The sequence below is a fragment of the Camelina sativa genome, chromosome 16, assembly GCF_030686135.1.
Source record: "Camelina sativa cultivar CO46 ecotype springtype chromosome 16, ASM3068613v1".
Lineage (NCBI taxonomy): Eukaryota > Viridiplantae > Streptophyta > Magnoliopsida > Brassicales > Brassicaceae > Camelina > Camelina sativa.
In genome coordinates, this window is record NC_141895.1 from 20,213,803 (window position 1) to 20,228,948 (window position 15,146).

At 35.4% G+C, this 15,146-nt stretch overlaps 1 protein-coding gene across 5 annotated transcripts; it reads left to right on the forward strand.

Moving 5' to 3' along the window:
* The first annotated feature begins 7,356 nt into the window (after positions 1–7,356).
* Positions 7,357–13,378, forward strand: LOC104750870 (putative F-box protein At1g70960). 5 transcript variants are annotated; one of them, XR_015583712.1, is made up of 5 exons: positions 7,382–8,308; positions 8,487–8,582; positions 8,844–9,217; positions 9,300–10,589; positions 10,683–13,378. XR_015583712.1 is itself a non-coding variant. In XM_087490347.1 (2 exons), the coding sequence occupies exons 1-2, from the start codon at positions 7,459–7,461 to the stop codon at positions 8,522–8,524; spliced, it is 888 nt and encodes a 295-aa protein (XP_087346473.1). In that variant the 5' UTR covers positions 7,382–7,458; the 3' UTR covers positions 8,525–8,662. The 5 variants fall into 5 exon arrangements, 1 of the variants encoding a protein (XP_087346473.1); XR_015583711.1 differs by having other exon boundaries at positions 7,357–9,217; XR_015583710.1 differs by having other exon boundaries at positions 7,357–8,582; positions 9,300–10,962.
* Positions 13,379–15,146: the final 1,768 nt, after the last annotated feature.

Sequence of the window (15,146 nt, forward strand, 5' to 3'; positions counted from 1 at the left end):
ATATTTACATGATTATTAATTTATGATATTATTGGGACTATATTTTACATGGGGATTTCAAAAAAAATATTATCTTATTATCTTATCGAATTTTGTTAATTTTTACACTGTCCCGACTTGGGACTAGTAAAATTTATTAATTTATAGTGTTTATTAATTTATAGAGTATTAATTTATAGAGGTTTTACTGTACATGAGTTGCTTCCCATTGAAATTAGAAATTATGTTTTGTTGAAGATGGTAATAACATATCCCTCGTGTTGCCCATGGGATAACATTGCGACATGCTTTAGCTATTGAACAGTGCCTATCCAAAACTACTTCCAAAGGATATTCATCCGAGATACACTCACTTAATTTGGTGAAAAACCAATCCCATGAAGCATCACTCCGAGTCGACAATACCAAAAGCCAACAGAAATATTTGAAAGTTACCATCTTGTGCGCAAGCGATTAACAATACACCTTCATACTTGCCAGTGAGATGTTTCCCATCAACCACAATAACTCGCTTAACGTAATTGAAACCACGGATTGAAGCATCGAAAGATATGAAAAGGTACTTAAACCTATGCTCGTCATCTACAACAAGGTCAACGACACTTCCCGGGTTTGACTACTCTATTTTCCGCAGACAATAAGGCAAATTCGCATATCCGTCTTCTGCGCTTCCTCTCACATATTCTTGCGCATATTGTAAAGCCCTGTACGAAGTGGTGTAATCAAAAGTCATGCCGAACATTGTCCTCATTGAATCTTCGATATGTTGTGGGACAACACTATCTACTATTCCTACCCGGTCGATGAAAAGCCTCCCAATATATTTTGAGGTGCAACGCTTACGGTTAGCTACACATTCCACAATAGAACATGTATGCACGTTCAGATATTTGGTGACTCAAAAATTGTTTGGATCATTCTTCACAGTGGCTACGACCCTCCATGTGCATCCTGGCGTAACCGCGGTCAAACGCACCTCAGATATGACGTCAGCTTTGCATGCAAAGCATTGACCTTCTTTCGCTTGGTCTATCCAAGGATTATTTAACTGTCCATGAATACCACCAGAAAACGGTTTCCCTTCTTCAGCATCTAGTCCCAGGTCATCTTCATCTCCATCTTCATCTTCATCTTTAAATTTCCCGTACTCACTGTAATCGAAATCCATGTCATCAACATCTTTCGGCTTCTCATTTGTATGATCAGTTTCATTACATTCTTTTGCACATTCATCGGCACCTGGATCTACATCGTTACCATCTGTTGTCTCTCCATCGTCAACAGAACGAGAGTTGTTCAACATAACTGGATGTCCATCCATGCACTGCGTTGAGACGCAAAGGCGAACAACATTCCTACTACTAAAATCTATCAAGTTCTGAACTGATCTATCATTTATGACATAGACAGGAGGGGTATCTTGGGGCAATTGTTGAAGCATCATCTCTGTTAAGGGATATGATAATTGAACCATCTCTGTTTCTTTGTCAATCAGATAATCTTCTACAACCATTTCAACAAGCTCAGCATATGTACAACCGTGTCTCAAAAAAAACATTCACCCACATTTGCGTCCATCCATGTCAAAATGCCAAGACCCATTTCTCGTCAGCTATACTCCGAAAACAACAAGTATTTGCGTCATTTACCTGAAAGAGTAAGCAACAAGTTGAATACTCAATAGCCTGATAACCTAAGAAAAGCAAAAACATGAATGATCGAAAAGTATAATATATTATCATCGTAAAAATATACATAGCCAAGTACATAACCGATATAACACGTACGCACTAAAAAGAAACAAAATTCTTCATAAATTTCCAATTAAAGACTATTTCAATTGTACATACTTTACAGACAACTCTAACATTTTGACTTCTTAAATAAGTCTAATTTAGTAACCTAACTGCTTATGAAAACCAAAAACTTGATTTCTCCATATGTATAATACATAATCATGTTGAAAACAAACATAAGCAAGTACATACTATATATCAAAGAATAAAACAAGAAAATCTTTAAAATTATTCACCAATTTGCAATAAATTGGTTTTCCAAATATGAGGACTTCATGTTGATGTCAACATTGTAGACATAAACTAGCCTCTATGAAGATACTTCCGCTGAAGTCTATTTTGTGTGGTCTATTTTTGCAATAACAATTTAATAAAGCAGACATCGTTTGAAGTCTATTATGGTAGTTGACTTCTTTTGTTGTCTTCCTTTGTTAATTTTTTGGTCAGTTTTGCAATTAAAATCATATAACAGAGTAGACTTCTTAGAAAGTTTCAAAAAGTGAACTTCGACTACAGTCTACACTGGTTATTTTTGCAATTGACCAAACCATTGACTTTGTAGTAGACTTCTAGCTAACAAGTAGACTTCATATATCTTTCAACTAGAAAAAGTAAACTTCGTTGAGGTTAGTTTTGCAATTGACCAAGTATGACTTTCGCCAATTAGACCACTTAGGAAGTCTCCAGGAATGTTGACTTCTTTTGCTGTATGCCCTGGTCATTTTTGGAGTTGACCAAAATTTTAATTTTTTAACTAGTAGACTTCTTTAGCAGTCAACTAGTTAATTTTATATAAATAATATTACGGTCAATGCTTTTATATTTTGGTCAAATTCAAAAATAACCACTATAGAAGTCTACTATTTTATTATCCTGCAAAGACTTTGTCTGACAGTCTTAACTAAAAAGTCAAGAATTTGGTCAATTGCAAAAATAAACCTTAGTAGACTGCAAACGAAGTATCCGTTATAAATATTATAATGCAAGCTAAACCATATTTTCTTGTTTTCAGATGAAATTAAGGAGACTGAAATTTTACTACGGGCTCGAAACTCGATAAATTTTAAATTGCAAAACTGACCACATAGTAGACTTTAACATGATATTATGATTGTTGGACAAACAAATGAAGTCTAATTTCGACAATGACACAAGGAAAATCACGAAATCTACTGGAAAATAACCTTACGGTGGTTGTTCGCAATATCTAAACATCAAAGACGTCGTCTTAAGTCACCACGGAAGAAACCCAACGCCAATTTAATCACTATCCAAGAATCATGACATATAACAAGATAAATGGACTTGCAAATTTTCTTTGATTAAAATGGAGAGGAGATGGAAGAAAATGAAGTTCTCATAGCATTGAGTGTTATTTAAGCTTACAAATTCAGGTTGTTGAAGCTTTAAGAGCTTCAAATTTGGTTGTTCATGGTTGTTGGAAAATTTTTGCAAGAAATTCAAATAAAAGAAGAAGATGAGGATATGAATGTAATAAACATTTTTGCAAGAAATTCAAATAAATCAGAAATAATGACAATTTTGTGAATACAATGAATGGACGAGGATTTAATCGGGAGAAAGTAGCAAATGTTGGAGAGAGAAAAAGAGGGGTCTAGCATTGCAATTGATTCAAGTTAGGGGTCTATTTTCGCAAATCTCCCTGTATAATATGATTATATAACATGAATAAACAAACAACCTATAGATTATGGAATGAATGTCTAAAGTTTTCATACTCAATAACTCAGCTCACACAGGCAAAAACACGTGTCGACCAACAACACATGTCGACCAACAAGTTAAGCTAGTTCGATAAGTTCACAAAGATCCATAACTCAACTAGCTAATGCAAGTTATAACGCGGGACTATTATTTCCTATAAATCTTTTGACTAAATGAAAAATAAAATTTTGAAAAATTAGATGTACATAGTTAAAAAGTATGTACACAGTAAAATTCAAGTTTGTTTGTAACGTTATGTAAAGTTTTAGACCCAATATAACGGGAGCAGACATAGCACTTTCTATATCCGTTTAATATAGTTAGATAACCGTTTTAAGATGTTATGAATACTCTTATTTCCTTTCGTATAAAAGCTTAATTAAATCAACAAAATGTTTATAATATTCAGATTCTATAAATATTTTGTACACCAAAATCATAATGGTACATAGTGTAACATACATACACGTATACAAAATCAATATTACGTAATATTCATCGAAATGACAAATACATTTTCATTGAAAATTAATCGGCAATCCGTCAGAAATTCCCGACGGGTTTGTTACTGTCTGAAATTCCGTCTGTTTTTACCATGTTTTCTTGTAGTGTACGGTAAAAACAAATTCGAAGAAAAAGGTACACAATCACATACTTACATTAAAAAACAATTAATGTTCTTATAACAAACAAGAAATTTATATTCGTCTGAATTGCATACATCCACACACAAACAAAATATAAAACAACTACGTACACATGTTTTTCATATATATATAAGAGAAAATTGGAGTTTTAGTACATTTTAAAAACTTAATTAGAGAATTAGTACATTCACTATTTAAAATTGGCAAAATACACACTTTCACTATTTACTACTATTTAATTTACCTTTTAATTCTCTACTAATCATGTTATTTACAAGTGTGCCATTAAAATTAAATATATGTATATGTTTTATTAAATTACCCATTAAATCTAATAACTAAAATACTATTCAATATATTTTTTTTTTCTAAATTTTTTACAGATACAAAAAAATTTATGTTTTTTCCTTCTATTTTGTTATTCATTTTGTGTGATGATTATATTTGATAATGTAAAATATTTTTTTATAAATTTTGTATTTGTATACCTTATTAAGTATATAGATGTATGTACACCTTATTAAGTGTACATTATAATGTGTATGGATATCAAGTGTACAAATGAATAATAATACACAAGTTTAACCCGCACAGTTCATTTAGTGTACTTATATATATGTTTATATACATGTTTTTATTCGTACAGCTGATATATAATATGTTCAATTTGAATGAAATAAAAATATTTATATGTGTGTAATAATTCTGTACACTAAAATGCTGTACAGATGTCCTTTGTACAACTACCCTTTTGTAATTTCATAATACTATATTATACCCCATTTTCTTATCTATCTCACATCTCTTCTATTACACAAACAATATAAGTCATCTATTCCTCCAATTATAAATAGTAAATGTACTACAATTCCAATTAAGTTTTGAAAATGTACTATTTTGCTAACAAATATAAAATAAAAGAAAACGTATACCAGATTGTACGTAAGAACTGGAAAAAATTTCAGTGCATATGATCAAGGGTTTTTAAAAATAATCTTTAATTTTTTTGGTCAAAAAAATAATATTATTTAAGTTTGAATATAAACAGACAAAATCAGACATCATCGAAAATTGAGAGGATCAATGAAAACACTATGGCTTCAAAGTCGGGTAAAAGTGATAAGAAAACAGTGCAACATTAACCTGAAAAATAGATAAGTTTTTTAAAATCTAATAAAAACGATAAGAAATCAATGAAAACAGTAGACTAAAAATAGATAAATTTCTTCAGGAATAGAACACGAACAACAAAATCAATATAGGTCTACGCCAGAAATATCACACACGGTGGCTTGAAAAATTAAATAAAAGGGAGAAGAAACACGTAACGCTTTCTAGATTCTTCATTTCTTATATTCTTTGAACTTAAAAAAGTAATTTATTTATTAATTATTATTTATTAATTATTATTTTAATTAAAATTACCTATCATAACCAAACTAAACTGATAATATATCACAGTTACGAGAGAACAAGAAACACGAGTTAGGTTAGGGGTATTTTAGTCAAAATATTAGATGTGGCTATTGTATGAAAATAAGATTTGACTTTGATAAAAGATGAAAGAAAAACTCAAATAAATGTGATTTGTGAAAATTTCTTTTTTTAATATTATATCTTTAAATTATGATTTTGGTATCATATTTATTTGATTTCATTGAATTATCATACAAGACATATAATATATAGATTTTTTTGCATATAATAGGTTTAAACACGCGGTAAACCGCTAAACAATTTTTTTTAATTGTATTTTTAACATTTTTAATTTTGTCATATAGTATTTCATATTTTGTAACATGTTTAAAACATTTTAACCCTTAAAAAAGTTATCCTATAAAACCTGCAAGTGTATGTTTAGTATGTATGTATATGTCTCACTTGAGTTCACAAGATATGCAGAAGTTTCACTAAAATATATTCTACCTCAAAATTACAGTATTTTACTATTTTAAGGTTATTTTAAAATTTATTTAATTTCAGTTTTAATGGTTTATTTTAAATATATGAGTTAAATGATCACTGATGTAGTGGTGTATTTGTTTTAAGTGAAATTTAATTTATATTATGTACAATTTGATTAGTAAAAATAAAATTGAACAGTACAAAAATATTGTCGATATCTATTACCAAAAGACTAGTACCAATTCTTTTAAGCTGGAGATGAGTACAGATTTTACTAGTTTCCATTTCAAATGTTAGCGAACGAGCTCTTTTTTCTCTTAAAAACGATGACATTTTTCGACTGTCTATTATAGAACTTGAGGACAAAATACTTGGAGAAAACATAAACAAACCAGGTTCTGGCTAAAACACAAGTATCATACGCACCTTCTTGTCTAAAATGGTCGGTACTACCAGAAAACAGAGTGCGGCTAAAGATTTGGATTTGCAATTGCTACGTTGCTTTCTGTTGCAATCAATCTTTATCCTCTGCTTTTGTTCGTTTACTGTTTGGCTGAGCTTTGTAACACTGTGAAGTTAAGTTACTATAAGTCTATAAGACTATAACCAATAATAACACTCTGAATAGTGAATAGCATACTTATTAATAATAATGACATTACATCATATTATTAAATTTTAAATCATAACATTTTTCAACGAGTGGATTAAAAATAAAGAAATTTGATGGAATTGGAAAGTAAGTTTATAATGCGTGTACGTGAAACCTTCTTTTAAACAATTGCGTACAAAGAATTAAAGTGAAAATTGAAAACCTTTAATAGGGTTAAAACGTGTTTTCTATATTAATTTTTAACTGATTTTGTGGATTGATGAGTAGATATGTACGAGGAAAGAAAACCTTTAATTTAGTCATAAAAATGAGTAAGTTTTGGGTTGTGTTACCTTTATTTTTCACAGTTGTGTACAAAACAAATTAAAGTGAAAACCTCTTTTTTTTAAAAAAAAAAAAAAAGATAACTTGAATATTAATGTTTTGACGTGTGATTCAATTGTATTCAAAGAACTAAACTACTAAAACCGTGTAGGATGAAACAAACTCTGTAAAAATCATGGTTGGTATCCAATAATTTCAATTACAATTGGCTAATAATTTTAGTAAGTCTTTAACGTGTGGAACTAATGATACTTCTCTCTTTTTTTTTTTTTTTTAGATGTAAAGCAATGAAATCAAACTTAATCAACAAGTTAAACTAAAGTCACCCTCTCACAACGTTGGTAACAAAGCCTTGATCAGAATCATTCCTCTATAAATACATCACATACATCTGTGTTTTTCGTCACCAACCACATTTAATTATCATTAGAGAGAAGAAGAGAGAAAAATGGAGAATGTTCAAAACAAAAGAAGAGAAATGGCTGTGAGTGAGACAAGTTTCGAAGAACTTCCTTTAGATATACAAACGGAGATACTGTCACGTTTGCCTCTGAAAACCTTGGTGAAATGCATCTGCACCTCAAAGAAATGGGCTTCTCTAATCCGCACAAAAGAATTCATAAAGCTTTACTTGAGCCGATCGACGACAAAGCCTCGATTGTTCTTCGTGGTCTATCAATATCAAAGAACCACGGCGTACAAAGTGTGGACATCCAGACCCATAAGTGAGGTGTTGTTTCAGTCTGCTTATCAAGAAGAGGAACCATTGTTGTCTTCTGGTGAGCAACAAGTGCTTCTTTCTCCAGACCCAGGACACGTGGCTTCTTCACCCGTCCGAGGTTTGATATGCCTTCGTTTAAACACAGAGTTTATGATTTTCAATCCGGGTACGAACAAACGTAAGCATGTAGCTGAGATCCCACTGCCTAACAAAAGCGCACCCCTAATGTTTTTCTTCGGATACGATGAACTCACGGATGTGTACAAGGTGTTATGCATAGCAGAAGTAACCAAGGAAGAACAACATGTTTTCACGATAGGAACGAACGAAGCATCTTGGAGACGGATCCAATGTGAGCATCAGCATTCTCCAACTCCTACTGCGCAAGGACTATGCAAAGAAGGAGTTTTGTACTATCGAGCTAGGTCCAGTACTGGCAGAGGTCTGGTAATGATGTTCAACCTGAGGTCTGAAGAGTTTAGTGTCATTGAGTTACATGCGGACATGAACATTGAGGATGGTTGGGATGTGTCGGATTGCATGGATGATCGTGGTTGGGAACTGGTGAATTACAATGGTGCGGTTGCCTTAGTGAATGACTATCAATTTTTAGATTTGTTTTCGTACGAGTGGAATTGGAATAAATTCTTTAGCATATGGGTTAGAAATGAAGTCGCAGGAACCTGGTCAATGAACTGCATTGAGATCCCTCTTTTTAGAAAAGTAGTTGATGAGCCTAAGCTGTATTTTTTCAGAGGTACCACCAGAACAGGAAAACTTGTTTTCTCAATGAAGCGCTATTCGTGCAAGAATGATGGCGAAATTGAAAGGACTTAGAGACAGCGGAGAGGGTTTGTGAAAAACTGATTCTTTTCTTCCTTCATCTCTTAGGTTTTTACAAGTTCTTTTATATACAAATATGGAACAATCTAGAATTCTATGAAAAGCAACCTTATCTTTAATCACGAGCTGTCATTGATGAGTCACCAGTAATTGAAGGTTCTAGAGGTTTGAATTTGTCATGGAGAGGAACCAGTGTCGTCTTCTCCGTACAGACCTTACTCTGTTTCGACGACCATTGAGCGTTTGTCTCTTTGTGTGGAATCAAACAGGATGATTGGGCTTGGGCTTGGACTTGGGCTTTGTGAGGGTCTACTGGATTCTCCTCTACACTCTCCCTCAAACTTGGGGTGGAAGCAGCGAATGGAGCTGAAACACCAAGTTTGCCGCGAAGATCCAAAAAGACGGTCGTGGCAATGGCTTGGTGAGAATGTCAGCGAGCTGAAGAGTTGCTGGGATGTGATGTGTTTCGATTAGCCCCAAGGCTACTCGTTCTCTGATGTAGTGAAAGTCCTTGTCGAAGTGTTTTGTTCGGTTGTGCAGAGCTGGAGTAGCAGAGAGGTATACTGCAGACAAATTGTCACAGAAGACTCTAGTGGGGTGATACTAGGTAATACCGAGGTCACGCAGCAGAGAGGAGATCTAGGTAAGCTCACGAGCGACTACTGATAAGGCTCTATACTCTGACTCTGTCGAGGAGTTTGAGACTGTTTTCTGTCTTTTTGCAGACTAGGAGACTAGGGTGGATCCCAGTAGAATGCAGAAACCAGTTGTTGACCTTCTTGTGTCTTTGCATCCAGCATAATCGCTATCACAGAAGGCGGACAGAGAGGGGTGGTTGTGCTTTTGTATTGGCATACCAAGGTTGAGAGTACCTTTTATATATCGGAGTATCCTTTTGAGTAATGTGAAGTCCGAATTTGTTGGAGCATGGATTCTCTGACAAATAAAGTTCACCGCATATTGGAGGTCTGGTCTGGTGATTGTCAAGTATTGGAGCTTCCCTGCTAGGCTACGAAAGTACGTTGGTTCAGCAAATGGAGTGACATCAAGCTTCTCAATTTGTTGCGGTAGAGGGGTCGGCATTGGATTGCAGTCTGTCATGCCAGCCTGATGGAGAATGTCTGAAGCATAGGCCTTTTGATGTAGAAACAACCCATTCTTGTAGGCTTCAAACTCTATTCCAAGAAAGTAAATGGGGGGGGGGGGGGGGCCTAGATCCTTCATGTCAAACCGATTGTTCAGAGCTTTGAGGAGTGTCGCCAGTAGATTACAATCATTGCCAGTAAGCAGAATGTCATCAACGTATAGGAGGGGCACTAACGTCTTATTGTTTTGGTTGCAGACGAACAATGACGGATCAGAGGTGTTGCACTCAAAGCCAAAATCAATTAGAAAGTTGCTGAAAGTGTCAAACCATGCCCTTGGTGCTTGTTTCAGTCCATATAGAGCTTTTGTAAGACAACAGACATGATCTGGTTTCTCTGGATTAATGAATCCAGACGGTTGATACATGTAGACTAGCTCTTGTAGCTCACCATGAAGGAACGCGTTGGAGACATCTAGCTGCTTGATAAGCCAGTCGTTGTTGACTGCAGTATCTAAGACTAGCCTTATTGTTGTTGTCCGAACAATTGGACTGAATGTCTCAAGATAATCAAGACCTTCCTCTTGATCAAATCATTTGCCAACAAGCCTAGCTTTTAGCTTGTGTACAGTTCCATTAGGTTTTTGCTTCGTTTTGAATACCCATTTGGATGACAATATGTGTGGAGCATGTGTATGCATCATATCTTCAGTGGGAGGAACCAAAGTCCATGTGTGGAGCATGTGTATGCGTCATATCTCATCCACTATTGCTCCGTTCCACCCTGGATGTTTCATTGCTGATACAATGCTCTTTGGTTCGTCAGTAGTGAATTTGGATGCAAGTAAAATGTACCTTGGATTTGATTTTTGGATACCGTCCTTTCGCCGTGTTGTCATATGATGTGTATTGTCTGGCAGGATTGGATCAGGTACTACTGCTTCATTATCACTGATGTCAGAGTCGGACTCGGATTCATGAGTCAAATTCTCATACTCAGGTGTGGGTGTTATCTGTTCTGCAGCTTGAATAGGTGAAGGTTCGAGAGCTGGTTTCAGAAGAAGTTGTACAGCAGGTGTGTCTTCTGGTGTGATTAATGGTTATGAGGCTTTCCAAGCTTGTAGCAGCGGTGTCTGGTACGGTGGAGACAGATGTTTAAACTTGTCATTGAACGGAAAAATGTTTTCATCAAAGATAACATGACGAGTGATGTAAACCTTTCCCGTTGGAAGATATAAACAACGATAACCCTTGTATTGATTGCAATATCCCATAAACACACATTGTAAGGACCTTGGATCAAACTTTGTTTCTGCCAATGGTCTTAGAAATGGGTAGCAAGCAGAGCCAAAAACTCTGTGGAAGGAGTAATCTACCTTTTGTTGGAGAAGCACTTCATGAGGACTGAAGTTGTTGAGTACTGATGATGGGACAAGATTTATAAGATAGTTGGCAGTGAAAAAAGCTTCTAACCAGTATCTGAGAGGGATGTGACTGTGAAATAACATAGATAAGCCAAGCTCCACCATATGTATATGCTTTCTCTCTGCAACTCCATTCTGTTGAGGAGTGTAGGGGTAGGATATCTGATGTTTAATCCCATGTTCTGCCAAGTGAGCTCTCAACGCATTGCTTGTAAACTCTGCCCCACCATCACTTTGAAACACCTTTATTTTAGTATTGTATTGATTCTCAACAAGCTTTTGAAATGCAGTAAAGACAGATAGAAATTCTGATTTCAAACGCAGGGGATAGAACCAAGAGAAGCGAGAGTGATCATCAACAAAAACTGCATAAAATTTGAATCCTTGGTTCGATACAATAGGTGAAGGACCCCAAAGATCACAATGGATTCGATCTAGGGGGCTTAAAGCTCTAGAATCAGAAGAAAAAAACTGCAACTTAGTACTCTTCCCCATCTGGCAAGGCTCACAAACAGGGGACATTCTGCTCTTATTGACTTCTATCTCCTTGTTGCTCTGAAGGTGTTGTAGAATCTTGGAGTTGGAGTGTCCTAATCTACAATGCCAAGTATCCAAATCAGCTCCACATTGGCGGTTTGAGTATAACGCTACACACTCCTGATTCTGCAACACATAAAGGGCTTCCTTACGAGGACCCTTTGCCACCACTTTTTGAGTGGTCAAATCGATTATATAAACCTTGTTAGAGTCAAAGAACACACCACACGGGTAATCATCACAGAATTTGGACACTGACAGAAGAGGTTTTTTCATATCAGGACACACTAACACCTCATTGAGTGGAATGGTACCTTTAGTGGTGGAGATAACAGTGGAACCGATATGTGTGATAGGCAGGTAGGCACCATCTCCAACCATCACAGCATTGTTTCGCTCATATGGTGTTGATTCCTGAAGACCAGAGGTTGATGTGGTGACATGAGCAGTAGCACCAGAGTCTGGATGCCATTCTCTGCCACTTTCATCAGCCACACGCAGAGAGGAGAAGACTTGATTCATTGCTTCACTTTGGTAATTGTTGTCAAAACGATTGTAGCATTTCAGAGTTGTATGACCGACTCGACCACAAATTTGGCGCACAGGTCTCTCTCCCTGCGTTGTAGAGCCACTTTGATGTTATGGGAACCCTCGACCTCTTGTGGTATAGCCTCCCCTGCCTCGATTCTGACCAAAAAGTCCACGACCTCTCTGACTTGGAGCAAACTGAGGAGCACATGGGTTTGTTTTGTAAGTCATGAACGCTAAGTGTGGTGTGACAGCATTCATATCTTCATAAGACTGCAATTTGCTGTCAAATCCCTGAACCTCAGTGATAACATCATTGAAGGTTGGAGCGGGTAACTTGCTCAAGGAGTTCTGTATCACTGTTGCGATAGAGTCATATTCACGACCTAAACCATTTAGGAAACCGAAGATCTTCATGGACTCATCTACCGGTTTGCCTATCGAGCTCAAGGAATCACATATAGTCTTAAACTCATGACAATAGGTTGAGAGAGACTTATCTTTCTTTGAGAGCAGCTGAGAGCAGCCATTGTTTCACCTGTTAGGGCTTACAGAGGCTCTGATACCATGAAAGGACTTAGAGACGGCGGAGAGGGTTTGTGAAAAACTGATATTTTTCTTCCTTCATCTCTTAGGTTTTTACAAGTTCTTTTATATACAAATATGGAACAATCTAGAATCCTATGAAAAGCAACCTTATCTTTAATCACCAGCTGTCATTGATGAGTCACCAGTAATTGAAGGTTCCAGAGGTTTGAATTTGTCGTGGAGAGGAACTAGTGTCGTCTTCTCCGTACAGACCTTACTCTGTTTCGACGACCGTTGAGCGTTTGTCTCTTTGTGTGGAATCAAACAGGATGATTGGGCTTGCGCTTGGACTTGGGCTTTGTGAGGGTCCAATGGATTCTCCTCTACAGAAATATCAATCCGTGTTTACTATTACGATCCAGAGACAGACGATCTGAGACAATTTAAGATGCAAGCAGAGGGGTGGAGTAATTGTCTTAGATGCTACTTGGATCATGTTGATACTCCTATGCTTATCTAAAGGAACAAGAGAGTCGGTGGTCGAGTCGTCCGTTGAGTATCCGAAACTGGTTTGTTTGGTGCTAAATAATAATTTTAGTCTCTCGACTAATAATACTATAATCTTATTGGGATTGTTCGTTTTCATGTCTATTGTCATTTGATCTTTTATTTATGCTAAATAATAAACTAATAATGTTTGTTTCATTCATATGTAAACAGTAAACGTTACGTTAGTGACGTTTTTATACTCTGTTTCTCTGGCCATTGTGAGCCTTTGATGAAATAAAAGCTTGTTTATATAACACATTTGGTTTGGGTATATCCCCCTATTATTAATTTGTAAGCTACGTTGACGAATGGATTGACCAAAACACGGAGATAAAACTTTGTCCATAAGACCATCTTTATTGGTAGTATGTTATTTTTTGGCTCTTAAATTTTTTAACAATAAATTTTGTATTTTTTAAAAATAAGAAACTTTATAAAGTTAATTACAATGATCCCTCTCCAATGGTAAAACTGTAAGTGGAGCTCTTATTGATCAAACACAACCACTTGCAAAATTCTCAATGAACATTCACCATATCCATGAACTCCAATTTGAGAATTTGAGAATTTCAGAATTCATACAAATATAACAAGTATCAACAATATTGACCATAACACCAATAATGCTCATCATATCCATAACACCAATAATGCATCACAAAGGGAACCAAATTAATAAAATTCCATTAAAATTCTCTGGAATTTTTAGTTAGTTCTCAAAGACAAAACCTTAACAATAAAATGTGTATCGTGTGTGGACCTTAAAAGAAGAAGATTGAGGTTTCTTGCTTTTTCCTCCCATTTTCACCACCAAAATAGTTATGATATGTCTCTATAATCAATATATTATAAATGAGATAGTAGAATGGAAAAAAAAAAAAGTATATGCAAGAGATGGCGAGTGTTACCGAAAAATTAAAAAAAAAATAATTGTAAAAAAATGTTAAAAAAAATATATTATACATCACTTAATAAAAGAAATTTGATATATATATATATATATACTTTTATTGAATAACTATAATTATATTCGACAATTTGCATTAATAAAAAAAAAATATAGTTCCGCACAACCAATCAATATACTTTGACATCATATTTATAAGAATATATATATATATATATATATTATTTTTTAACGCTGGAATCATATATAATAATAGAAGAGTTTGACAAGAAGAAACAGAATAAAACACTAAACTAGTGAGAAACAAAGAATTAAAGGGCAAACATTAGAGAAGAAAAACCTCAGCCTCCATCCTGCTAATCTCGCTCAATCAAGTTCTGTAACCACGCTGGACCACCTAAAGCTAAATATGAGGTGAGCCGTCCATCTCGTGTAACACTCGAAGCAATATCCCTAGCCAAGCAATTAGCTTTCAGTGAAGAGAGCTTAAAAGAAACCTCCCCCATAATACTCTAGTGATTCTTTCCACCTCTGAACGGTATTTTGACCAGTCAAGCGGCGTTTCGAGAGCTGCTACGGCCGCTTGGCAGTCTGTCCATACTTCACAACTGGTTATATTAAGATCACATAAGCTTTGAAGACACCAGCCGATGCAATTTAATTCTGCAGATATTCGGTTTATTCATGGCAAAAAGGCATCTCTCGCATGGTAGAGGACATCCCCATTATGGTTGGGCAAAATCCAGGCTCCACCAAAAAAATAAGAATCATTCAGCCAAGTAGAGTGAACATTGCATTTTAATATACCTAACCTCGGTTTAAACCAACGATGTGATTCCTTGACCCTTGTACGATCTGTAAGATCAATCGCTTCAAATGTGAGACTCTGTTGTTTAAGACATTCCTCTGAGTCTGCTATAGCTGTAGCAAGAAGGACATGCGGATCCTGAGCCCTCTGAGCGAAAATAACAGAGTTTCGTGCTTTCCAGATTCCCCACAGGATCCAAGGAATTTG

What these genes read in the sequence shown, in the direction of transcription:
- LOC104750870 (XM_087490347.1), top strand. Translation starts at nt 7,459, where the DNA reads ATGGAGAATGTTCAAAACAAAAGAAGAGAAATGGCTGTGAGTGAGACA. An exon ending in GGAACTGGTGAATTACAATG is followed by an intron (nt 8,309 to 8,486) that starts GTGCGGTTGCCT and finishes GTATTTTTTCAG; the next exon opens with AGGTACCACCAGAACAGGAA.